The 24,589-nt window shown below is 36.9% G+C and overlaps 2 protein-coding genes across 22 annotated transcripts in view; one reads left to right on the plus strand and one right to left on the minus strand.

The window, feature by feature from the left end:
- The first annotated feature begins 5 nt into the window (after positions 1-5).
- Positions 6-12,568, plus strand: LOC105345645 (coatomer subunit beta'). Of its 2 annotated transcripts, XM_034480492.2 has the most exons (21): positions 6-127; positions 545-682; positions 1,689-1,775; positions 1,925-2,051; positions 2,461-2,609; positions 2,805-2,951; positions 4,514-4,613; positions 5,013-5,155; positions 5,284-5,483; positions 5,602-5,801; positions 7,389-7,495; positions 7,636-7,910; positions 8,044-8,251; positions 8,435-8,545; positions 8,720-8,934; positions 9,760-9,852; positions 10,117-10,297; positions 10,465-10,614; positions 10,790-10,924; positions 11,087-11,107; positions 12,103-12,568. In XM_034480492.2, exons 1-21 carry the CDS (start codon positions 125-127, stop codon positions 12,139-12,141), a joined length of 2,829 nt encoding a protein of 942 aa, XP_034336383.2. In that variant the 5' UTR covers positions 6-124; the 3' UTR covers positions 12,142-12,568. The 2 variants fall into 2 exon arrangements, with proteins under 2 accessions (XP_034336383.2, XP_034336384.2); XM_034480493.2 differs by lacking the exon at positions 11,087-11,107.
- A 1,389-nt stretch (positions 12,569-13,957) lies between these two features.
- Positions 13,958-24,589, minus strand: part of LOC105345641 (rap1 GTPase-activating protein 1) — a 47,716-nt gene continuing 37,084 nt past the window's right edge. For 17 of the 20 annotated variants that reach the window (XM_034480508.2, XM_034480507.2, XM_034480496.2 and 14 more), the window contains 19 exons: positions 24,336-24,425; positions 23,857-23,988; positions 22,468-22,524; positions 22,056-22,229; positions 21,834-21,940; positions 21,458-21,536; positions 21,212-21,349; positions 21,014-21,114; positions 20,743-20,872; positions 20,344-20,496; positions 20,149-20,220; positions 19,965-20,051; positions 19,621-19,857; positions 19,434-19,507; positions 19,152-19,253; positions 18,311-18,431; positions 17,165-17,276; positions 16,677-16,747; positions 13,958-16,533 (listed from right to left, as the gene is read on the minus strand). In XM_034480508.2, coding sequence (XP_034336399.2) covers positions 16,396-16,533; positions 16,677-16,747; positions 17,165-17,276; positions 18,311-18,431; positions 19,152-19,253; positions 19,434-19,507; positions 19,621-19,857; positions 19,965-20,051; positions 20,149-20,220; positions 20,344-20,496; positions 20,743-20,872; positions 21,014-21,114; positions 21,212-21,349; positions 21,458-21,536; positions 21,834-21,940; positions 22,056-22,229; positions 22,468-22,524; positions 23,857-23,988; positions 24,336-24,425 — 2,175 coding nt within the window. In that variant the 3' untranslated portion in view covers positions 13,958-16,395. The remainder of the gene's footprint in view (positions 16,534-16,676; positions 16,748-17,164; positions 17,277-18,310; positions 18,432-19,151; positions 19,254-19,433; positions 19,508-19,620; positions 19,858-19,964; positions 20,052-20,148; positions 20,221-20,343; positions 20,497-20,742; positions 20,873-21,013; positions 21,115-21,211; positions 21,350-21,457; positions 21,537-21,833; positions 21,941-22,055; positions 22,230-22,467; positions 22,525-23,856; positions 23,989-24,335; positions 24,426-24,589) is intronic. The other 3 variants (XM_066080425.1, XM_066080428.1, XM_066080426.1) reach the window with 3 other exon arrangements.

The raw sequence follows: 24,589 nt of genomic DNA on the forward strand, positions 1-24,589 counted from the left end.
CCATTTATAAACAATAACCATCTTCCGGATATGCGGTTCCGGTTCCGCATGCGCATCGACCAGGGCCACGTATTGTGGAACAACATAATCAACTTTTGGTAGTCGAAGCCGGCTGAATGTCAAGATGGTACTGTTTATCTGATTAGATTTCTGTTCAATTGTTAAATTTACCGTTAATGTGTTCTTTTGAATATTTCTAATGATATTTGAGTGTGGTTTATGCTTTGTACACAAGATATGTGGTGCAAATGGTAACAACACGAGTTACCTGATGTAGCACATTATCTTATTCCTGTATATTTTTGATACGAATAAATGTATTAAAATGTGATTTGTCATTATATACCATGTTGGATGTTATCATGTGACTTTCAGCCGCTGCGACTCGATGTCAAACGAGTTCTTTCAGCACGCTCAGATCGAGTGAAAAGCTGTGAACTGCATCCAAAAGAACCGTGGATGTTGGCCAGTCTATTTAATGGGAAGGTTCATGTTTAGAGTATTGAATCGCAGGTAACCACATGATTCCTTATTTTACTTACAGCCTCTTCGACTTGATATCAAGCGGAAATTATCAGCACGGTCCGATCGAGTTAAGAGTGTAGATTTACATCCCACAGAACCATGGATGTTGGCAAGTTTATACAATGGGAATGTCCATGTGTGGAATCATGAGTCCCAGGTAAAAAATGTCCATTTGCATGCCTCTGTAAACCTTGTATAATGTTTTGCTTTCAGGTAATGCATTCCATTATATCCTGCATGCTTGTTATCAACTTATGCCAGTAACGAACAGCATGTTGTTTTATCATGCATACATTTAACATTGTAAGACTTAAAAAAAACAGAAGTGTTAATTGTTTTAATCATGTGCATCAATTGTATGGTACATTATATTAAATGATTAGTCACAGGTTATACAATTATAAGTCCCTCTCCATATTCGATGATCTGAATTCATTTTCCAGCATTGAATCATGCCATAAAGCTAACGTTGCTGATCCATCAAAGCAGTAGAGTGAATCATAATCATTATCATAGAATGTCTTGAAAACTTTGTTATGAGGTTTTACTGGAATAACTGTGTCCTGCCAAAAAAATACTATACAAACTGAACTGGAACTAGACAGCTTGCTATATATGATGCAATTATTTGATTGCATGTTGCCATTTTTAAAGATTTTTAACATATCACTCATAAATAAATGAAATGAAATATTTCCTTATTTTCATTTCAATGTGTATTCAAGCTTTATGGTATGGGATTAATTATTTCAGTGAGTTGTATTATTTGCTAGTTACAAGTAAATTTTAAGTTGATGGACTTTGATAATGATTATTATGGCAATATTATTCACTTATTTTTTGCAAATCATATTTAGGTAAGAAATTGGTTAATTGGTTTAATTGTCAAAATGTTATTGAATATCTAAAGGTAATGGACTTTAATTGTTAAAATGATGATGAATTATGAAAAATTTGTACATGTATTAAAATTCTAAACTGTTGTATAATGATTGTTTAATGGGAATCAATATTATAGTACTGTTCGAATCAAAGCTTTACAAAAGTTTCTGTCAAATAGTTAGCATTAAATAGACTCAAATAGTCTATGCATTGAATGTATTACATAAGATATCCAAACAGGTCTGTGTTTATATAATTTGTTTTTTTCTTCAAAATTACAGCAACTTATCAAATCGTTTGAGGTTTGCGATTTACCTGTAAGATGTTCCAGATTTGTTCCCAGAAAAAACTGGGTCATCACCGGCTCAGTAAGATATATTTCTTTGGTTAATAATATGTATAAAGCTAATGTTTTTATTTTCCATATTTGATTAAAATAAATGAAATAGTAGATAATAATAAAATAAACTAAAAATGCTCTAATGGGATGTATTTAATTCATGCTTTTGATTATCAGGATGACATGCAAATCCGAGTGTTTAACTACAACACGCTGGAGCGAGTCCACCAGTTCGAGGCTCACTCAGATTACATCAGAAGCATTGCTGTCCACCCCACCCAGCCATTCATCCTCAGCAGCAGTGGTGAGTCTGGGAGGAATAGTGTGTGTGTCTTAGGGCTTATCTGCATGACTCACACAGTCTTCATCACCCTGTGGAAAACTGTTGATTATTCAACAGAGTAAAAAATACTCTTGACAATGTATTCATTAGAGCCATTTTATTTCATTGGAGTCAATTTTGATAGCTAATATAAAATTTTATTATACAGGTTTGTTTGTACATAATTAATTTAGAAGCCATTTTCAAGCCTTTATGTGTGCGCATGTCTTTATCACACAGTAATAAACTGTTGTATCATCGGCAAAGTCATTGATGGTTCTGTGTTGTAGATGCCGAAAGTGAAGACTTGTGTATACGTAGTATTGTATACTTTCAGCAGTTCTGTGTTGTAGATGACATGTGTAGACTTACAGGTTGTTGTGTGTTGTAGATGACATGCTGATCAAGCTGTGGGACTGGGACAAGAAGTGGGCCTGTAACCAGGTGTTTGAGGGACACTCCCACTATGTCATGCAGATCGTCATCAACCCCAAAGACAATAACACCTTCGCCAGTGCCTCACTGGACCGAACAGTCAAGGTAATGTATCTGGGGTAACGGCAATAAAGGCTGGCTGCAGTCTGGTCTACAGTCATGATAGTAATCAAGAGATTGTTCAAACTCACGCTGAGATCTCAACATAGCTAGCATTGAACATATTTTATGCCTTACCACATTCGGTCTTATAGAGGATGACCAGTAGTTCCTTCAGTATTATTTGTTTGTTGATTGTAGGTTTGGAATCTGGGATCAAACACACCTAATTTTACTCTGGAGGGACATGAAAAGGGAGTGAACTGTGTAGACTACTATTCAGGGGGAGACAAACCTTACTTGATCTCTGGAGCTGATGACAGACTTATCAAAATCTGGGATTACCAGGTACAGTTGATTTCTGGATCAGAAGAATGGTTAAGGAACAGTTCTCATGTATTTTAACGTGTATTGATGCTAATACCGTATTTTTCAGGGCATAGGCCGGTATTTTTTTCTCTCCGATGAGCGAGCCGCGGCTTATCCCCCGGGATCGGCTTATCGTAGTCTCAAAGTTGAAAAAATTAAACATTCAAATATAAAATCCACTGTTTTAATCCATTGTACTGTTGTAGCAGTTTATTATGAGGGTTGTTTTGTTTTTGTTTCTCATCTGTTTGAACTATTGTTCGATAGTTGTCCCGTTGATATATTTGTTATGACATCGTGAGTAATAAAATGAACCGTACTGTACGAGGTATATCTTTACAACCCCAATCAAAAGTATTTTATCCCCATGTTCCGGCGTGTATGAACCCTGGAAACTATGATTGCGTAGTAAAAAAGATAACGAAACCGGGTAGAATGTAATATGACAGAATTTTTGAATTTCTTCATGTCTGCGCTCGTGGGACTCACTGGTCTTGGGTGTAGAATAAATCAAATGCTTTGTGTTTTTATAATTAATTTTCTTTTGGATAACATAACGGTATTCTGGTGTCGTGTGTATAAACAAAGGTGTGCAACTCGTGACTGAACACAGCCTGGGGGCACGTAGTGTACACCGTTACACTTCATTGCATTAACTGTGCTTTTAACATTACAACTTCTATGCATAACAGCAAGTTACTATTTAATTAATTACCGTAATGGAAAAGAACACAAATTAAATATTTTATGTGTGATATTTCGTTTTTTCATTCATAGCGATTACGGGGGATAACGTGTTAACTCTATTTGAATATGAAACCACGTGTTGATCGAGCTAATGGACGCCATACCCCGTATTTACAAGTAGCTTTCAAAGTATAACTTAATTACTGGTAAATGAAATTTAGCAATAAGGTTTTAATAAAATATAAACGGTTTGGTAAAATATTATACTTAGTTCTATCAGACAGAACACGGAGGTGGGTGTTGCAATTAGATTTACACTATGTAAAATTACGATACGTAACGATATACCGACGAATACGGAAGTCACCAAACAGCCACAAAACACAGATATATTTTTAATAATTGCTTAAAATATATATGTTAAGCAAATTTGATAACTTTAATTACTCTTTTGACTTTCTACATCGATATTCTGAAAGTATATACTTAATACGACGACTTCCTTGATCAGCGGTCATACTTTCACTATAGTAATCATCGATTGAAAATCGGCTTATCCCCTAATTCGGCTAGTCTAAGGATTTTTCCTGAATTTTGTCTGAAAATGAGCAATTCGGCCTATGCCCCACATCGACATATGCCCCGAAAAATACGGTATATGTAGCTTTGTTTCGTTTATAGATAAGTCAGTACTTTTAATTTAAAATATAAATGTCTTTGCATGAAAGAATAAACAACAGTGTGTACTTTAAAGTTTTTTGGAATATTTATCCTTAAATTCTAACAAAATCTCCCTGTAATGATTGCATTGTCTTTTGTTATAGCTGTAAAGATTGCTTTGTCTTTTGTATTAGAACAAGACCTGTGTGCAGACTTTGGAGGGACACGCCCAGAATATCTCGGCCGTGGCTTTCCACCCTGAGCTCCCCATCATAATGACCGGCTCAGAGGATGGTCAGTATACACATACAGACAGACCAACACTTGTAACAGATTATAGCTACTGTAGATTCCCAATCAAACACAAGAATATAACATCTACGTAAAATTGTAAGAAGCACACGTCCAAGATTTCAAATCATTTTTTGCTTTTTATTTTTCTGACAGATTTAAAGTATGTGAAACTAAGATTGAAATTTAGTATTCATTATGAAATATTCTCGCGATTTGATGCAAACAAAATTGTACTTGCATAAGATAAGGAATATACAGTACTGTTATAATTGCCTGACTCTCATTATCAGACCTTTCTCATAGTTAATCTGTTTACTGTTTAGAGGTTTTTGACAGCATGTGCAATGAAAATCTGCACACCATTGTGCATATAAATAATGATCTGGTCTGTTTTAACAGGTACAGTAAGAATCTGGCATGCCAACACATACCGACTGGAAAGCACGCTGAATTATGGGCTGGAAAGGGTGTGGGCCATTGCTGCCCAGAAAGGCTCCAATAATGTTGCTCTGGGTTATGATGAAGGAAGCATCATTATTAAGGTAACCCATTGTAATTCTTGCTCTGAAAGGATGTTATAAAAAGGAGTACTTTTGTTGTTGAATATGATATAGAATCCAGAGAATGTTAGAATGTTTTAGCTGCAGCATATTATGTTTGTATTGTACAGCTTGGTCGAGAGGAACCAGCCATGTCTATGGACAGCAGTGGAAAGATCATCTGGGCCAAACACTCGGAGATACAGCAAGCCAACATCAAGGCTATCGGAGACCAGGACATGAAGGATGGAGAGAGGCTCCCTCTGGCGGTGAAGGACATGGGCAGCTGTGAGATCTACCCCCAGACAGTCGCCCACAACCCCAATGGCAGGTCAGTGTGTAGTTGTGGGCTATCAGATACACACTTCAGATGCAGTGTACACACATGCTAGAAACCCAAGCATTAGTTTTGGACTAGACAATGATAAAGTCTTACTCTTGTGTTACAGGTTTGTGGTGGTGTGTGGGGATGGCGAGTACATCATCTACACGGCCATGGCACTCAGGAACAAGAGTTTTGGGTCTGCCCAGGAGTTTGTTTGGGGCAGTGATTCTTCAGTGTACGCCACCAGAGAATCCACCAGTTCTGTTAAAATCTTTAAAAACTTTAAGGAACAAAAGGCATTCAAACCAGAATTTGGGGCTGAGGGTAAGAATGAAAACATGTTTGCATGAACTAAAACTCATTGAGTCTTCTCAATATCTAAACACTTGATGAAGTTGAGACCAAAAAAAAATTTCTTGACTCTATTTGTGATTGTGTTGATGTTGGGTCACACTGTATGATTAAGAGCTATGTGAATTGATACATGTAGTTTTGGGCCCTCTGTGACTGTACATGTTCATATGAACCAACATTCAGTCAGCCAGCTCAGTATCTGAACACTTGTTATGATGTAGACCAAAAAAAAAAGGGTCTCCAATTTGTAATGGTATTAATGTTGGGTCACATTATATGATAAAGAGCTATATAGATACATGTAGTCTTGAACCAAATCTGTGACTGTAGAGCATACTTTCCAACCTCCAATGTGAAAATCTGGTCATGACCAGGGCTGCGTTCAAGATCGTAGCAGCTAGCTTAGCCGCTAGGTCGTAGATATCTAGGTCTATTGAACGGACCGGTAGGCTAGCCGCTGGGTCTCAGATTTGAAGTTGGAAATAATCATCTAAAGATTACTTACATCGACAAAATTTGTTTATTTCAAGTGGAAATATACATGTTAAAATTCATAATAACTTAAGAGATAAACAAAATATCACTAAATAAAATATATTTCATGTTTGTTACAAAGTAGTAACTAAGGTGGCCATCTTGAATTTGATGCTTAGCATAAATTATTTAGGCTATGAATATCTACGTAGCGGCTAGGCTAGCTTATCATTCAACTATGTAGCCCTACGTAGCAGCTATGATCTTGAAAGCAGCCCAAATTTGGAAAGTAAAATCCTGGTCATAGCGCGTAACGACATTCACGACATATTTACCATGCATTTCATTGGTATATACAATAGAAATATGTGTTATAACATATGTGTAATACTTTATTGCAAAAAAGCATTTTAACTAACAGTTGCTGATTTTAAATTTTGTAAAGTGATCTGACACAGAAAATGGTAAGTTGTGTTCAGCTAAAAGAAATACAAAAAGAGTTTCTGCTACATAAACCTTGCTTTTGAACTCTGTAAACGATGGCATAAAAGTTGTAAGTGACTTGGAAGACTTTTGTGTATTAAAAAGCATTTTATACATGACTTTATGTTTGTGAATGTTTAGTCAGATCATTTTGGGCACAAAATCCAATATTCAAATGTGCGTAACATAGAACACAAAAAGCCTCGTTTTGTACTCGATTACTTTATTTTACCCATGGGAACATTTTCCCAGATATGTTGAAAGGAACAAAAATATCGTTTTCTTTTTGTTGGTTTTGATTCCGCTGGCCCCGATGAAGACCTTTTCTTATTGGAAGCCATAACGGTTAATGATTTAAACCTTTGGTTTTTACATAAATCCAAGCTCAGCTTGAGTTCATAACTGGAAGTCAAACATGCAACGAACCAAATCCGGAAATCAGGAGATTTTCTGGTTGTTCAACATAAATTGGGTGAAAAGCATGACCCACTGGGTCATAAAAAGTAATCGGGTGAGGGGTTGAAAAATCAGGGGTGACCCGACGAAATCAGGTCAGTTGGCAAGTATGCTGTAGAGTTAACACGGCTGTTTTGTTTACAGGTATTTATGGAGGATTCCTATTGGGCACACGGTCAGTGAGTGGCCTGGCATTTTATGACTGGGAGTCCACAGAACTTATACGACGAATAGAAATAACACCAAAAAATGTGAGCATGTTATAAATGATATGATACAAAATTAATTACTTCAGAATATAAAAGAAGTTCTTACTTCTTGCAAATCCTTTCCATTAAATGAGACTAAAGCACGGTTTGTGACTTACTGATAAGACTTGGTTGACTTGTAGGTGTACTGGAGTGAGAATGGAGAGCTGTGTTGTATCACTACAGACGAGTCGTTCTTTGTCCTGAAATACAACCCGGAGGCCGTGGAAAAAGCCCAGGGCAACAGGGAAGAGATCGGAGAGGACGGGATTGAGGAAGCGTTTGATGTGGTGGGAGAGATTGATGAGACGGTGAAGACTGGTGTGTGGGTGGGAGACTGCTTCATCTACACCAACAGTGTCAACCGGCTCAACTACTACGTGGGCGGGGAAATCGTCACAATAGCTCACCTGGATAGGTGTGTCTCTTATTGTCAATATCTCAGTCTATGGTGCTGCACCATGTAAATTGCCTGTATATTTGCAATTTAACATTTTTGATTAACATATAATTATGAACAGTTATGACTATTATTTTTCCTCTATTCACAGAATGATGTATTTGCTTGGTTACATTCCAAAAGACAATCGCCTGTACCTCGGAGACAAGGAACTCAACATTGTCAGTTTCTCACTCCTCGTCTCGGTGCTGGAGTACCAGACAGCTGTCATGAGAAGAGACTTTGAAACCGCAGATAAAATATTACCCATGATTTCTAAAGAACACAGATCAAGGGTTGCCCATTTCCTGGAGAAACAGGTAAGGAGTGAGCCTATGACCCAATAGGTGTATAATCATGGCTAATTCATGTTTGACAAAGGAGGCAAAGTACATTTATCATTGAAAGAAATTCTGCTATGAGGATTTCATATGTCTATTGTAAAGGTTCTTTTTCCATTTTTCCTGACCAGTTTTTGTATGGGTATCCTTCACTGTTTTTAGGGCTTTAAATCCCAAGCGTTAGCTGTGACATGTGACCCAGAACACAAGTTTGAGCTGGCCATACAATTAGGAGATCTTAAAACCTGCTATCAGATCGCCAAAGAAGCAGAGGTAAGGGAATTTTTTTTTTATCTAGGAGACATCAAGAAAATTTATAACTATAACATGCAAGTTTTGAGGTATTTAGATACAGTGTCTACCTATAATAATTGATCAGTTTTTTACAATAGATTCCTATGTTGTGATAGAATTTGCTCTTATTTTTTGCGGCCTTGTTATTGACAGTCAGAGCAGAAGTGGAAGCAGCTTGCAGAGCTTGCGATCAGCAAGTGCGAGTTTGGTCTTGCCCAGGAGTGCCTCCATCAAGCCAGTGACTTTGGGGGTCTCCTGCTGCTGGCCAGCTCCGCTGGGAATGCCCAGATGGTGGCCAAGCTGGGGGACACGGCTCAAAAAGCCGGCCAGAACAACGTCGCCTTCGTCTCACACTTTGTCCTTGGAAGGTCAGTAACTTTATCTATGAATCTTTTAAAATTTGTGAACATGATGCATGTAATACTGTGGTTTTATGATTATTTGTTGCACACTAATTTTTATGGGTTTCCTTATTGAGTCAATCCTCAAATCTGAGTGTTTAGAAACTTGTCAAAAAATTTTATTGTGGGAATTTATATATCCTTAGATCTTGACACAATAAATTTGACTTAATCCACAAATATTTATATCCACAGTCAAACATTAATGAAACCACAGTTTCTAACTACTCCAAAATAGTATTGGATAATTTTAGGTACTTACTCCCTATTGTTAATATTATGAGTAGACAATAAATTGCCCTATTGATACTATGATGAATGAGCTCCCAGTTGTGAGCATGTTACTGTATACAGGGTACTGTGGAATCATTAAAATTCGTGGGGGCCAATTTTCGTGGATTGCTTAAATTCTACAGGTTCGTAAGGATGTAATTTTGTGTATTCTTGTATACCTACAAAAGGAAATATGACTATATAGCCTTAATTTATTCGTTCGTGGAGGATGTTAATTTGCGGATAAGAGGTACCCCCGAATTCCACGAGAATTGAACCACCACGAAATCTAACGATTCCACAGTAATTTTCGCCCTACTACACTTGCAAACAGTTTTGCCCTGTCTTGAATTCGCCAAGACATAGATGTGTTTTAAGAGAGATAGTTTGAGACAACGTAATTCGCTCAGTCTTAAATTCGCCCGTTGACAACAAGGGTGAAAGAGGCGAAAATAAAACGGAGACGAATATTTCCCTGTATACAGTATATAATATTTCAATGACTGCTGGCTGTTGTAGACTAGAGGAGTGCCTGGAGGTGTTAATTAACACAGGACGTCTTCCGGAGGCCGCCTTCTTCGCCAGAACATACCTTCCTAGTCAAGTCTCAAGGTAAATCTCCACATACAATGTAAAGTAACAGAAACAGTCTGGAGTACAGATGTAAAACATTCATTGGTTGGGTAAAAAGTCTCTAAATTATTGCAGATATCCATAAAAACAGTAGTGTTTTATCATAAAATGTTTAAAAATACATATGCTAGCCTTGTTGCATGACATGGAAAGATAAAATGCATAGCAAGCTTGCTAAAAGTGAAAATCACTAGGTTTTGGGATGATCATATGCAATCAGAGATTTTGGGTTTTTTGTAACAGAGTGGTGGAGTTGTGGAGAGAGCATTTAGCCAAAGTCAACAAGAAGGCCGCCAACTCTTTGGCTGAGCCCCAGGAATATGAGAACTTGTTCCCAGACTGGAAGAATGCCCTCAAGACCGAGGCTTATCTCAAACCACAGAGGCAGCGTGCAATCCCGGCGGACAAATTCCCACGTGTCCCGGTGAGTGAAAATCATTGTCTCAGAGGTTAACAATGGGCATGGAAAAATAAGTAAATTGTTGTTTTATTACCTGCAACAATTGAATGTAAAAAGGCCTAAATCTTTTTATATACCTCCTATTTTTCTGTTGACTGTTTCTATTTGAAGACATTCTGTTGTGTTTTCAGCCAAATCACGAGAGGGTCCCTGTGGATGAGATGCAGCAGGCCGAGGAGCAGGGCTCGTTCACATTCGTCCGCGGACCAGGCGATGATGATGATGATGATGCAGGGGACGACTTTGAACAGGCCCCCGACACGACTGAACAAAGTGTCAGGGTGAGTCAGCCAGTGTCCAACACTGAAGAACTATACTATGTATCTATGAAGAGCTAACCAAGATACACTGTCCTTGCTTTGTAACTTTGCTATGATATAATGTAAAGTTGTGAACTGCTAAATACAATGGTCTATGGTGAAATTTAAAATGGACCCAAATCTTTATTTCATCTAGGCGCCCTCTCCCCCACCACAGAAGAAGGAAACAGCACCCCCAGATCCTGCCCCGAGTAAAACAGAAATGGATGACATAGAGAAGGAGTTGGAGTTAGATCTAGAAAACATGAACATTGACAATGTGGACACCTCAGTAAGTGACGTACATCACAGAGTATTCTTAAATAGTTCATACAAATATATACAGTGTAACCTTGACCTTATGAGAGAGCCCCGACCTCATTTTAGAATTAGTACACAAGTATACCCTACTTAGATTTATGACCTTGTCCTCATTTCTGTCTGTACCTTTTAGGACCTCCCTTCTGCTGACCAGGTAAATAAGAGCATCTTGATGATCTAGGAATTTTTTGGGTTTTGTTGACCCTTGGTGACCTTATAGCATGTTACTTGACCTTTCACCTGATAGAATTTAATCTGTAGATTTTGATATCTTAAAATAATGATTGAAATTTGTGTACAAGTCAATCTTCCTATGAACCAAATTGTAAAATTTTGTGTCTTGTCTCAAACATAACGAAAAAGGAATGTTGGAGAAAATATTTAGATAGGGTACATGTACTAACTATTGAATTTTCTTGATAAGTTTGACATTGTCTTATATACTTGACCTAGTCAGCCTGATTACTGTGATAACTTGTGATGAATGCTATATCCTGGTGTGGGCTCCCTTACAGATTAGTTATTAACTATGTCATTAGTCTACCTGATAGTTATTAACTGTGCTCAACTAAATCATTACTTACTAACATCACAATTGTGAACAAGTGAGTTGAAAGATTTCACAAGGTCTGTGCATATGTTTTTATACCTATTTTACCCTGGCCCTGTTTTGTTGCTTTCATAACTCAATAAAAGTGCTCCCAACAAATTTAAAAAGTCTATAATAATGATACAACTTTAAACGGCATTTGATCTGTTGGTGTATTTATCATGGTCCACTTTCCTAAATCAAAGAACTTGCCGTCTGAGTAATTGTAGTTCAGAACACCGTGCTCAACAAAACTTGTTCTTTATTGTATTACTTAATTTATTGTATTGAATTAGTAATTCATGAATGTTTGAATGTTTATTTCTCTCAAACCTTATCAATGGTTCATGAGGTACAAAAAAAACCCCCAAAAATATTTACACATTTACAAAAGAAAGATCAGAATACCTGAATACAAACCAATTATAGCAATAAACCAAGTGGAGCAATAGATGAAATCACTATTGCCTAATCTAGCTGTTTGTGATATGTTGAGGTCAGAAATCAATTGGTTTATTCATATTGTTTGTGTGTCAGTAATGGCTCCTGTTCTGTTGTAGGACATTAATTTGGATGAGGAGGACCTTTTGGAAGATTAAATCTTCTGTGTGTGGATTCATTTTATTCTGAGGACCCGATTCAAGCTGTGATTTGTGGAACTATTTTCACTGGGTAGAACCAGTGACCAACAAACCTTCACCCCGTGTAAGACTGTTTTATTTCACTAAAACAGCTCCCCACCCCTGCTGAGAGGGGGAGGGGTTTCAAATGGAAGCGTCCTCCCTCACGGTTTCATTACTCCTATTGTGTTGTTACATGGACATCTTTTATTAGCTGATGGAAGAAAGTTAAGAAGGAGGATTCATTATATTAAGAATGAAAGGTCATTCAACCATGAAATATTGTGACTTATTAAATTATGGTGTATTGTTTTAAGTATAGGGAAGTGCTCCAATGTGTACTAAATTTATATTTATTTCAAAGATTTGTCTTTGAAAGAAAAAATAAAAGCTTATGATTATAGAATTGTTGTCTTTTTTGAACTGAGTATACTGGTTATTTCCCTTACTGTACAGAAATACTAAATACAGCTTTTGTTTTTATGTGCTTCTAATACATGTAATAATAATGTGCTCCTTTTAATGTCATCCTTTTTAAGGGAAATTGGGTTGAAAAAGGGTAGTCAGGCTGAAACTTTCCCATTTTCATATAGAGGTATTGAAAATTTTATCCTACTTGACTTTGACAACACTTTTGTTTGTACAGAGATGACAGATGTCTGTGGGATTTTACTCAGCTTGTTAATCTCAATGCAGACACTCATGACGTAAGCAAACTCTTACAAGTGTTCATTTCTTTAAAATTTACAGACTTCTGACCCATAGTTAACTTTGTATAGGGACAGGTAAATGAAGCAGGTCGGAGATAGAAATGTTTTTAAGAATAAAAATACATTTTTATTGGGAGTTGATTTTAATCAACTCTCCTATGCAGTTACTCAGGCAAATCGAAAGTGAAACAGTGTTTGGACCTAAGCACAAATCAACACCGCTGACAACATTTACCGTAGTTCTAATCAATAAATTCGATGTAATGAGTTCTTAAGCATTGTTTTTCAAGGAAGCTAATTTATAGATACCTTGTAAATAGTCAGATTTTAAATGGTACGAACAATTTAGATATTTTTTGAAGTCGTACATTTTATGTATTCCTACGCCTGAGTTCAATATAATCTAGTCTCGTTCAACCAGACGCTTGGCTGTCTCCGTAAATCTCCGACAAGCAGAGAGTCTCTCTTGCTTGTCAGAGATTAACGGATACAGCTGAGAGTCTGGTTGAACGAGACAAAAGTTCAATTTTGCTTGGATCCATACAATTTCTCATAACTATTTCGATTACTGATACGCAGTTTGATGGACTCGGCCTTATTCTTTGAATATTACACAACATGATTAATATTGAATTTTCACGAATTTCCTGTAGGAGAATTCATATTATAAAAAATGTGCGTAATTCAAATACTTATAGGGATTTACTTGCCATGCATGCAAAATTACATATTGTGGATTTTAAAATAAATAATAATCGATAAAATCAACTCCTGTCATTACTTTGTTTTTAATAAGCCTCGAACTGCTCAATGTGTTTTATATTACCGGTATACAGCTTTTTAACTTGTGGTCCTTCAGACAATCTCTGAAATAATGGACAGTTTCAGCTGAAAACAAGTTCATGTACTTCCAAATCATCATTGGAAATAACGTTATTTGTATTTGCTGCAAATGGTAAATGATCATGGATTGTATGATAAGTGGGACTGGTCCTTGCAAACAACTCATCCAGTGTTACCTTATCTTTTGAGTAAACGGAATAAATCATCTAGTGTTGACTTCAAAGAAAAGTAAACAAAACAAATTTGACATAAAGATAATTTATTTACCAATTTTTGGTAAAACATGGAATCTGGGTCATTGAACACATTGTTGACATCAAATAGAATCTGATACAAAATATTGCACAAACATAACCAGAGTAGCACCAGGTAGTCGCAGCAAGAACCTCGCATACACCATCCACACAAATCAGTTACCATGGATACAGTATCATACACCATCCACACAACCAGTTTCCATGGATACACTATCCAAACAAACAAGTTGTCATGGATACACCAACCATGGAAACCAGTCACCACACTGTACATCCTGTCTCCATCCACTCTGATCTACAAACAAATACACATGAACCTTGATCCACTCATATCACACACAGACAAATCTCCCTAACACTCTTGTATCAAACATTCACAACCACATTCAGGATCTCTGCTTCAGTGTCTGACTTAGGTACTGATCTCAGACATCACAGGCTTACGTATCTCAGAGAAACACTCACTGACAGATATATCTCATATACTTAAACGTGTTTATCTCGGACACACAAACACATGTTTCTTAGACACACTTGACACTTAAAATATCTCACACACTTGAATGTAGATATCCCACAAACACACATATTGCTAAGTTTTTTGTTTTACAGACTAACATCTCAGACATCCAATTACAACAAGGACAGACGTCCAAACTGGTCTCAAGATATCCGTATATCTCGCCAACACTTTCACATTTTTAACATACATGTATATTAAAGGACTTAATTCTAAACCTGCAGTTTTGTATTTCATTGTAAATTTAAAGGTGAACAGATTTTAAGGTGGAATAACACAGCTGGAAAAAGTCACTCATATTAACAGTAAATTATTTGATCATGAAAGATATAATGATAAATGAACTGTACATGTTTCAATTAAGTGAAAAATTTGCAAATTTGGGATAAAAAATATATATCTAAAAAATTCAATTATAATAAGTAAGTAACAACAAAAGCCCCTGCGGGATTCGAACGGGGGATGTACGGATCACAAGCCCGACACTTTATCCCTTTGGCTAGGAAGTAAGTTAGATGTTGGCATCGATAAAATCCTTTCAATAAAACGAAATGTCGTTTCGATCAGAGGTCAGCCATTTTGTGACGATGTGTTATTCGACCTTAAACTCTTGGCTTTTCAAAGCAAGAAATGTTAAAAAGAAAACAAAAAACATAAAGATCACCAAAAAAAGAAATGAAAGAAGTTATGATGTTGATCAAATTGAAAACATTAATTACCAGTATTTGCTATGTACATTTGCATCTAACCATTCAGAATTTACATCTTAGGAACACCTCAAAGACATCTACCCATTAACACCACACACATTGACTCGTACATCTCAAACTTGCATGTATCACACACAAGTGTCTCAGACTGATACAATTAAATCTCAAACACATCTCAGACTCGCACCATATACTGGTACACTTGAATCTCAAGTTTCTTATGATCAAAGCACTTTCCCATTATATAATGTATGCTTGTCAGCAAATTTTACTTGTTGACATAATAAATCTGTATAATACTTTCTCTGCACTATTTTGTATAACATTAGGAAGTGCCATGGTTCTGCTATAATCTGCAGACTTTGTTTATTAAATCAGAATAACACTTTCTCACTCAAATGAACATCCAACACTTCTGCATTCATTTGATAACTATTTACAGCATAACAATTATTCACACTTGAAGCATGAAGCATCTAAAATAACAGCATCAGCAGAAGCATCTGCTTGTTTGGGTCGGGATCTGATTGTCACAGAGTCAACAATTTAACAACACTTCAACAGCTGAGTAACATGTCGATGCACAAAATCACATTCAACAAAAACAATTCATTAGCCAATGACTAGAAGAACTTTGTCTGATAAAAATATAGGATCCTACAAAACCTGTAGAGATCTTCAAAATAGAAGATCCTACAAAATCTGTAGAAATCCTTAAAAATCTCTTGAGTCACCGTGAGATAACGATACTCTCAGAAATGTACTGATACAGCAAGTTTCTGATGATCTCTCGAGATTACACAGAGTGAGTTTGTGCTCTCACGAGTGGTACATGGATTGATGGAGATGATCGTGGAATTGCTGAGGTCACTGTCAAGGTTGATCTGCCCTATATATGGGTCCTGTTTGTGTCATGTTTCTGGTCTCTGTCTATCGCAGGGACTCCTGTCTACTGGTACTGACCACTCCCCACATTCAGGGGATCTAGGCCTCGGCTAGACGATCCACCTTCCTTCCTCTCAGGTTGTCAATCACTTCAAGATATATGGCAGTGGTGCATGTCTTTTGAGTTCCTGTTTATAACACAGGAGAGTCCAAACGGACCGGTGCCCCCACACTCTGTACAGAATACAGATAACAAATGAATGATGGGCCAACAACGACTGATCCCCATTCCTATAATTCAGGAGGGATCAAACCGTGGCCTCATAATGACTGATCCCCGCTATGAGGTTCAGTTTAAGTTTCTGGTTTTCTTGTTGAGCACTGCGCAGTTCAATCATGAGCTGAGTCTCTCGGTCCTTCAGTAACTGGATTTCCCTCTGATCCAACTGAAAAAAAGGCTTAGGCAATCAAAAACAATGTCTTCTACATTACTTATCTAAAGCACTGGATAGAAATGACATCGGACTGTAAACTAAAAAGATTTACACAGGAAAGAGTAAAACGCCTAACATCAATCTGGCTAGGTTACCTTCTTTTCCTTTTTGAGTTTCTGAATTTCTGTACTGAGGTGTTCATTGTGCCTGTTTACATTCTCGTATCCTGAAATTACAAAAATTGTTAATGATGTCAACAGGTTCATTATAAGATTCAGATACTAAAATTTCTTATGACCATATTGATTCCAAAACAGGATTATAACCTATCAACCCAAGCAATTCCTAAAAAGTATCAGCAGGATATCAGTTCTTTCTACTGTTTAATCATTTAGATCCGGGGGAAGGGGAATTCAAATTTATAGGAGCAATTATCAAATATTGAATTAAGGGTGAGTTTCATACTATGTTGAGAATACTGATTAAGGAAAACCCAGAAATCCATGAGATTTTTGCCACTACAAATTTCTGATTTAACAGTAATTTTTGTATCATTGCAAAGATTCAATATGAACACAAATTAGACCCTTTTGACATGGCCTGACTACAGGTCATAGATCAAGGTCACAGATTGTGGGCGTACCTTCTCCCTCCTGGGGGACAAACACACACCCACAGCTGTCCTCACTCAGACTGTTGGAGACGGACGTCTTCATGTGGGGGTTACAGGGGGTACCTGCTGATGACATGCTCTCCTGTAACACAGAGACACAGAGTGAACAATACACACAGCACAGAATAAATGCTCTCTCTATAACATTACAATCAAACACCACAGAGTCTTTGTCTCTTACGATATTAGAAATTCTGAAACTTTATAACCAATAAAATTCATGGGTTAGGTTTGTTTCGATTGGCTGTTCGTTCGCTCTAAAACGTGTTCGCCCTTGATGCCGTTCGCTCTAATTTTCGTTCGCCCTAGGTCTGTTCGCTCTTGACGCCGTTCGCACTGTGTCCGTTCGCCTTAATATTATATAGGATTAATTAATTTATATATTTTTGTGTATTCTTGTCAATTTAAACATTTTGAAAGATACATATATAATTAATAAAAACAATACCGCCCTTTCTACTTCTACATAATAATCACCATGGTTGACAGGACATGTAGTTTGATACAGTTACATGTTCCATTTCCGTATATATCTCATTTACAGATCAAAGGATTGTGTTATATGTAAATTCTTCAAAGATAGAATAGGTGATAATCATCTGCTAAGCTTCTGAATGAGCCAATTAAAGTCTCAAATTCTTGAATTGTTTAAAAAACACCAAGCGAATCATTATAAAAACAAGAAGACGGTTATCAACAATTTACGGCAATAAAATCTTACAATTATACCAATAACCTCTTTTTTGATGAAGGAAAAACATATTATATAGTACGAATAATTAATAAAAGTTAACAAGTTTTAAGCTCAGTAAAAGTAAATGAAATAACTTATAATATGGTTTATTTATAAACAAGGAGCGAACGAGGTTTAAGGCGAACGATTATTTGGGCGAATGATAATTAGAGCGAAGGGACCCAGAGCAAACGGACTAAGGTGAACATGTGGACGGGGCAAACCCGATACCGTTTGTTTCAATGTTTATTCTTATGTATCCTATATGTATTGCCAGATAATGGATCCTAATGACATTGCAGTGTAATGATCACTCTACTACAATTTATAATCCCTTTATAAGGCCTTTTTTTCCAGCAGTATGTTTGATATAGATATCTTACCATGCCTGTGTCGGAGTCCTCGTGATTGTGTGGTCCATTACCTGGACCATTAGAGAAATCTTCCATGCTGTTAAACGAGCTCTCAGAGTTAGAGGGAGATAACTGCTGAAAATTTGCAAGCCTGAAAAACGAAAGATGAAAACATTCAATAGAAAGATACAATCTTAATACAGTCGCAGAATATGTTTAAAAGTAATTCGGAATCAAGTAAATATGACACTAAACCAGCCATATACCTGGTATGTACATATTGCTGGTTATACATAAATAGGCAAGGATAATGCTATTGTTGTTTTAATAATATGGAGATTTCACACATTTTATTTTAATTAAAAAATATTAATAAGGTCAACAGAAATATCTATAATATAGCATAAAGTCTTGGGTTATATTGTAACCATTGGTATTTTAAACTAATGTTTTTAAAACATGTCTAATTCAAAAGGCTGTGATGGATATATAGAGTCATGCAAAGGTAATGGTATGTAAAAAGCAAGCACTTGTTAGATGAATTGAACACACTGACAAGAAAAAGATGAGTACTGTTTGCTATTTACTCGTCAGAACTGAACAACGCTCAATTTCAAAGTTAACTTATAGACTTGTCATAATTTAAGGGGAGCAGAATAGAAATTATGTTAAGTTCATATGTAATTATAACATTTCATGTTAAAATGATGCAAGTTACATGGCTTTTTGACCAAAAAAAAAAGATTCAATACCACAACAGTGTTACAAGATTAAGAATTAGAATAGAAAAGCCATCAGGCACTGTGAAGATAGATTTTAGGCCCCACTCTGCCCTATGGGGCATGAATTGGAGGCGTGTCTAGGGCCCTACCTTGGGGCTGAGGCGGTGGAGCTAGGGCTGGATTGAGGACTGTTGGGTGTGCTACATGTTCTGTAGGATGACTGAGTACTGTGACTGTCAAAGCGCTGAAATCTAAAACAGCAGCCTATATAGCAGGGGAGATCATTCATGCATAAATCAAGGGAGGCTATACCATGCATGCATACATCATATTACCCAATTTCTCAAATAAATAGCTTTTTATGATATGATATATGATGATATTATATTGATTATTGCCTACTGACTTTCCTGTGCAGAATAGGTACTTACTGATTTTTCTCCACTGATCTTCTTTCCAAACTGTGTCGCCCAACCTTCTTACCGACACTCGGGGATTTCCTGGGCTATAAAAATCATTTACAATTATAAGTAACTTAGTTTATAATATTCTGACCCTGAGCTACATAAAATTTACTTTCAGACATCATTCTACTATCACAACAAGATGGGGGCTTACACTAGACAACTTATCATCCTCTCCCACAGGGGCCAGAGAGGCCGACCCGTTTGACTTCCGACTGCTGGAATCCAGCGGACGAGAGTCCTTCTTGCTAAGTGCTCGCTTTATGTTGTCCATGAAGTTCCGCGAGTCCTTTGATGAGATTGGACCAGGTGAGCTGGTCCCAAACAACTCGTTTGTCTTCCGCTCCAGGTCCTTCACCAAAACCTCCAGCAGGGCGGTGCGGGTCCTCTCCTATAAACAATCACATACATATAGATCCTTCCTGTATAATCAATATGTGGACAACATCTTCACTTCATTCAATATTATGGGAATTCTAAAATCTTGCAATAATTTACCTCAAGTTTAGAGAACTGTTCTGCTTTATAACAGGCTGTTTCTGCATTGATGAGCTTGGTCAGAATGAAATCTCTGAATTCTGGCCCCTAAAAAGTACAATGTTCAGATGCTTCTATTAGGTATCCAGTAAAACAAACTGGATGGGCTTTAATTAAAGAAAGGATTTAGTAAAAAAAATCTTACCTGTTCAAAAACAGCTGGATTTGGTAAAGGTGGGCCAAACTTAGGAACATCATTACGAGCTGCCACAGCGACCTGTAATATGAACCAGAATTATGCAAGCTGCTAATGTCAAATATTACCATGTACATAAAACCAGTAATTACGATAACAATTCAACAGAATAATGGCAATCCAGTCAAAAGTCAGCACTATTACCTTGTATTTGTTCTTTCCATCTTCAGTAAACGGCTGAACAACAATATAGGCATGCAAGAAATGGGAGGCAATCATGTTTGGCACAAAAGGAGTATTTTCTTCTTGGAAAACTATGGCTACAATATCATTCCCAATGTGTCGCTTTCTCTGTAACTGTGAAAAGACAAAGAATTAAATGTAGACTATGATACATGTATGTACATTATCAGTTCTACTGTGGTGGACATGTTGAAAAAAAATCCTCTAACAGATAATACAAATTTGATAATCGTGTGTTAAGTTTTGAAATGAGGAGATGGAGTGGTTGTTGTGTGTGGAGTTCTATAAAAAAGAGTAGAGATTTTGTTTATATAATAGTGGTATCTTCTGAAACTAGGCCTCATTATTTATTTTGATTACCTGCTGTGGGTCCCCGTCAGTATAGGGGAGCAGTGTAGACACGTGGAACATGATTTCTCTCCCCTGGTAGTTAGCATACACTGAATTATCCCCAGTCTGCCCATACATGGTATCTAACCCTCCACGATACCTGAAGAAAATAAATGTCATTCAGTTACAAAGTATACTTTGACAAGAAATTGCAAGGTTTTCATATAAATTAAAGTGAAGGTGACCACACAGGTCTGTATATTGATAGCACTAAAGTCTGAAGCATCAACCATTGACCCACCCCTGGAAGTCTTTGAGGGAAACCTTGTCTCCAATCATACTCAGGAACTCCTCCATTCTGTCGCTGTGACCTCTATTCCCAAACAGCTGCTCTTCTTTTGTCTGAAATTCGGATATAAACATTGCTTATATAGGTCCTACTGTGTTTTGAGTCCTCATTCTTCATCAAGAGGGTGAAATAAATGTCTGTCTGCTTTACCTGTCTGAATTTCTGACAGATGACTCCAAACTTGTATAGATTGGTCCTGTTATGTTCATCAAACTGGACGATGGACGCCGAGCCTTTGGTGGTTAGTACAGGCTCAAACTTCTCACAGGTTATCTCCTCATAGAAGCACTGTCGTACGAAACATGATACAAGGTCATAATCCAGGAATCATAGAACAACAGAAACACTCCACACAGATTACAGACTCCAAATGGATAAAGAGTTATCTTTCCTTACCTTGGCGATCTTGACAGGGTTGGGAATATTATCCAGCTGACTGTACAGAATGACTTTATGTTGGGAGAGGGATTTTGTTCTGAAATTGAAATATGGTTTTATTAAATGCCCCATACATAAAAAAAATAAAATAAAAATCTGTTTTTACATGTTTATGAATTAAAATTTGTCTATCCATGGATAAGCCTCAGGCTTTCTACAAAAATCCATAAAAACTAAATTTCTATCAATACCTAATTTCATTTTTATATCTTCTGAAATGCGTCATTTAAGATATTAACACCTGTCAAAATGCACTTCTATACCTGTCAATAGTAATTATCTGTATAACACATGTTTAAAACCTGTGGCTATATTTTCATTTGTGTAAACTTACCTGAGAACACATCGGATCGCCTCTTCTCCACTCTCTGTGGTCTCTTCCTTCAGGGACAGAAGAAGAGGACCCAGGGCCACATCTTGTCCACAGTAGTTAAAGTGTTCCTGGAAACGGCCAAGTAACCATCAATAACAAACAAAACTAACTAGTGCTTCCCAATAGTTATTTCATTTTCCGAAGGTTGTCATATGACCTTCGACATTGACCTTGACCCCTCACCTGACCCAGGAAGTACTTTCTGTAGGCTGTATTACCCTCATCTTCATAGATATCTGTGGACTCCTGAAGAACTCGGCTGGTCGACTCTGGGTTAGCGTTGTTAAGACTCTCCTCCCAGTACCCCACATTAGGGGGGATATAGACCATAGGGTAGGGGGCAGGGTCCTTCAGAATCTGGAATATCAATCAAAACCAATCTCAAATATCATTGCTAAAACTTCAGAATGTTAAAAAATAATTCAGCAATTGGTAATATATATATGTGTATTGACTTACCGGTAAGATAATGTATAAATTTATGAAGTGGTGAAAATATTGACTTAAGATGCTGTATGAAGTGATAATCTGAATCTGTTTGAAGTTTGTTTCTGTGTGGATATCTTTAGTTGATTAATGATACTGCATTAATTACCTGTTCCATTTGCTCCATGGTTTTCCTCTGCTCAATTTGTGTGGGTGTGAGAGGAGGCTAAAATATAAACACCAGAATTGAAGATAAATTTCATCTCTCATGAGTTTTAATTACTATGGTGAAGTCCCTATACTTATATTTAATACCAGTACTACTGGGTTCTAGGTTTGTGTCCTCATGAAATTAAAACTGTATACAGGGAAATTTTCACCCCCATTTTATTTTAAACCTTTTCGCCCTTGTTGTAAGCAGGCAAATTTAAGACTAACCAATTTAACATTTTTAAATTAATGTGTTATAAAGAGTATCCATCATACGTCATTTCATTTTCTGGGTAAACTCAAAACAAGTTAAAATTATTTGGATGTGGAGAAAGTCAAATAAAATATTGGGTAAAATTAGCCCTGCATACAGTAATGAGTGAGGCAGATAAAGATTTCTGGCCAATAAACAGGCTGCTTGAGAAGAAAGTCTATATATTAAGTGATGACTTCCCAACATGGACTGTGGATTGTTGACCTGTTATTATTAACATCAGACAGAGCTGAATACTGTCTATGATATGATACAGCAATCTGTCATTTCCCTGTCACATAACAGTGACGTACGGACGTATTGGTGTGACACACGTCACTGACTGTCCGCCGCAGCTCACGGACGCCACACTGTCACACTCGGACTAATAGTGCCACCTATTGGGCTTCAATCAAACACCTTCACGGGGGATTCAGGTCTAAAAACCCACAGAGGAGAACAGTCTATAATCTTATAACCTCTAGTACCGTACTTCGATAATTCATACATCTGAAATAATGACATTTATTTCATGCAGAATTATACATGTGTATATATTGTGAAACACAGTAAGCAGATCTTCAGTGCAACACATTTTTAAAAGTACTTAAAAAATGAAAACACGAATGACAACAAGAATGACGTCACAAAGTACACAGGAGCCACCATAATCTTTTACGATCACACCACACAGACGAACTACATCCGTGTCACGTTCACACCTAAAACCTCACTGGAAAAGTTGCCCCGCGGACTATGTGACATTTGGCACGTACTCGTACTGACATATAACATGCAGAATTAACTGTACTTGTTTCTCCAGAACATATTCTACATGCATTATAAGTACACATCAATAAGGAAAGAATACATTCAGTATATAAAGAAATCTGAAACTGAACAACTATAAGTATTGCAGGATTAGGAATGCTAAATAAACTGAAATCATTGTTTAAAAATTCTTAGCAATAGCAAACAAACTGCCAAAAAAAAACCCCTGAAACAACATGATATAGAATATCCTATAAAGCAGGTATACTCGGAATAACATATGTATATAAACAAGTGGCTGAATAAGACCAAGGATAAGCGTACAACAGAAGGGTTACTACACTGGAGATTTGAGCCTCCAACCTTAGGGCCATCAGGCATCGCACACCGCTGGTCCTCCAGTCGCCCCCGACTCTGGAAATTCAGGACGTATTCGTAAAACTCAGCGGACGCCCCCTACAACATTGTTATTGTCTATCAGCGGAGAAACTTACACACTCTACACTGTTATAAGGTTATCAGAGAGTAGTTATATCAAATCCCTCAAGCAAGTTAGTTTATTTTAAAAAGGCACAGGGAATTAAATCATGCAGTGAGAGGGGGAGGTAGTATCAATGACGTTAAAACACCAGGTAGATTTCCTCAGAGTTAAGTCTGGATACCTACAGCAAGGTTACCAGAGGCAGTCCCCTCTGGTTTGGCATATTGAACATAGACTGAAGAACAGCTTAGAACCTTAAGATACCATGTATGTATGTACATGCTCTGTTGTACTGACCCGACAGACAGGTATGGGGTCTTACCTTTGGAATGAATGAGCTGATGTCACACCTCTGGTCATCTATCCGACTTCTCTCCTGGTAATTTATCAGCATCTCAAAGGCATGCATTGACTGAAACAACAATAAAATAATAATGATATTCACTCTCAGCTCTAGTCATTAAATCTAGGACTTCTTTGGTTTCTTTGTGTGAAAAAGGCAGAATGTTTAAATGACAAATGAACATTTAATTCATTCATAATTTTGAAACAAGTCATTCGTGATATAAACTGGTT

This window comes from Magallana gigas, chromosome 3, assembly GCF_963853765.1.
Source record: "Magallana gigas chromosome 3, xbMagGiga1.1, whole genome shotgun sequence".
Taxonomy (NCBI): domain Eukaryota; kingdom Metazoa; phylum Mollusca; class Bivalvia; order Ostreida; family Ostreidae; genus Magallana; species Magallana gigas.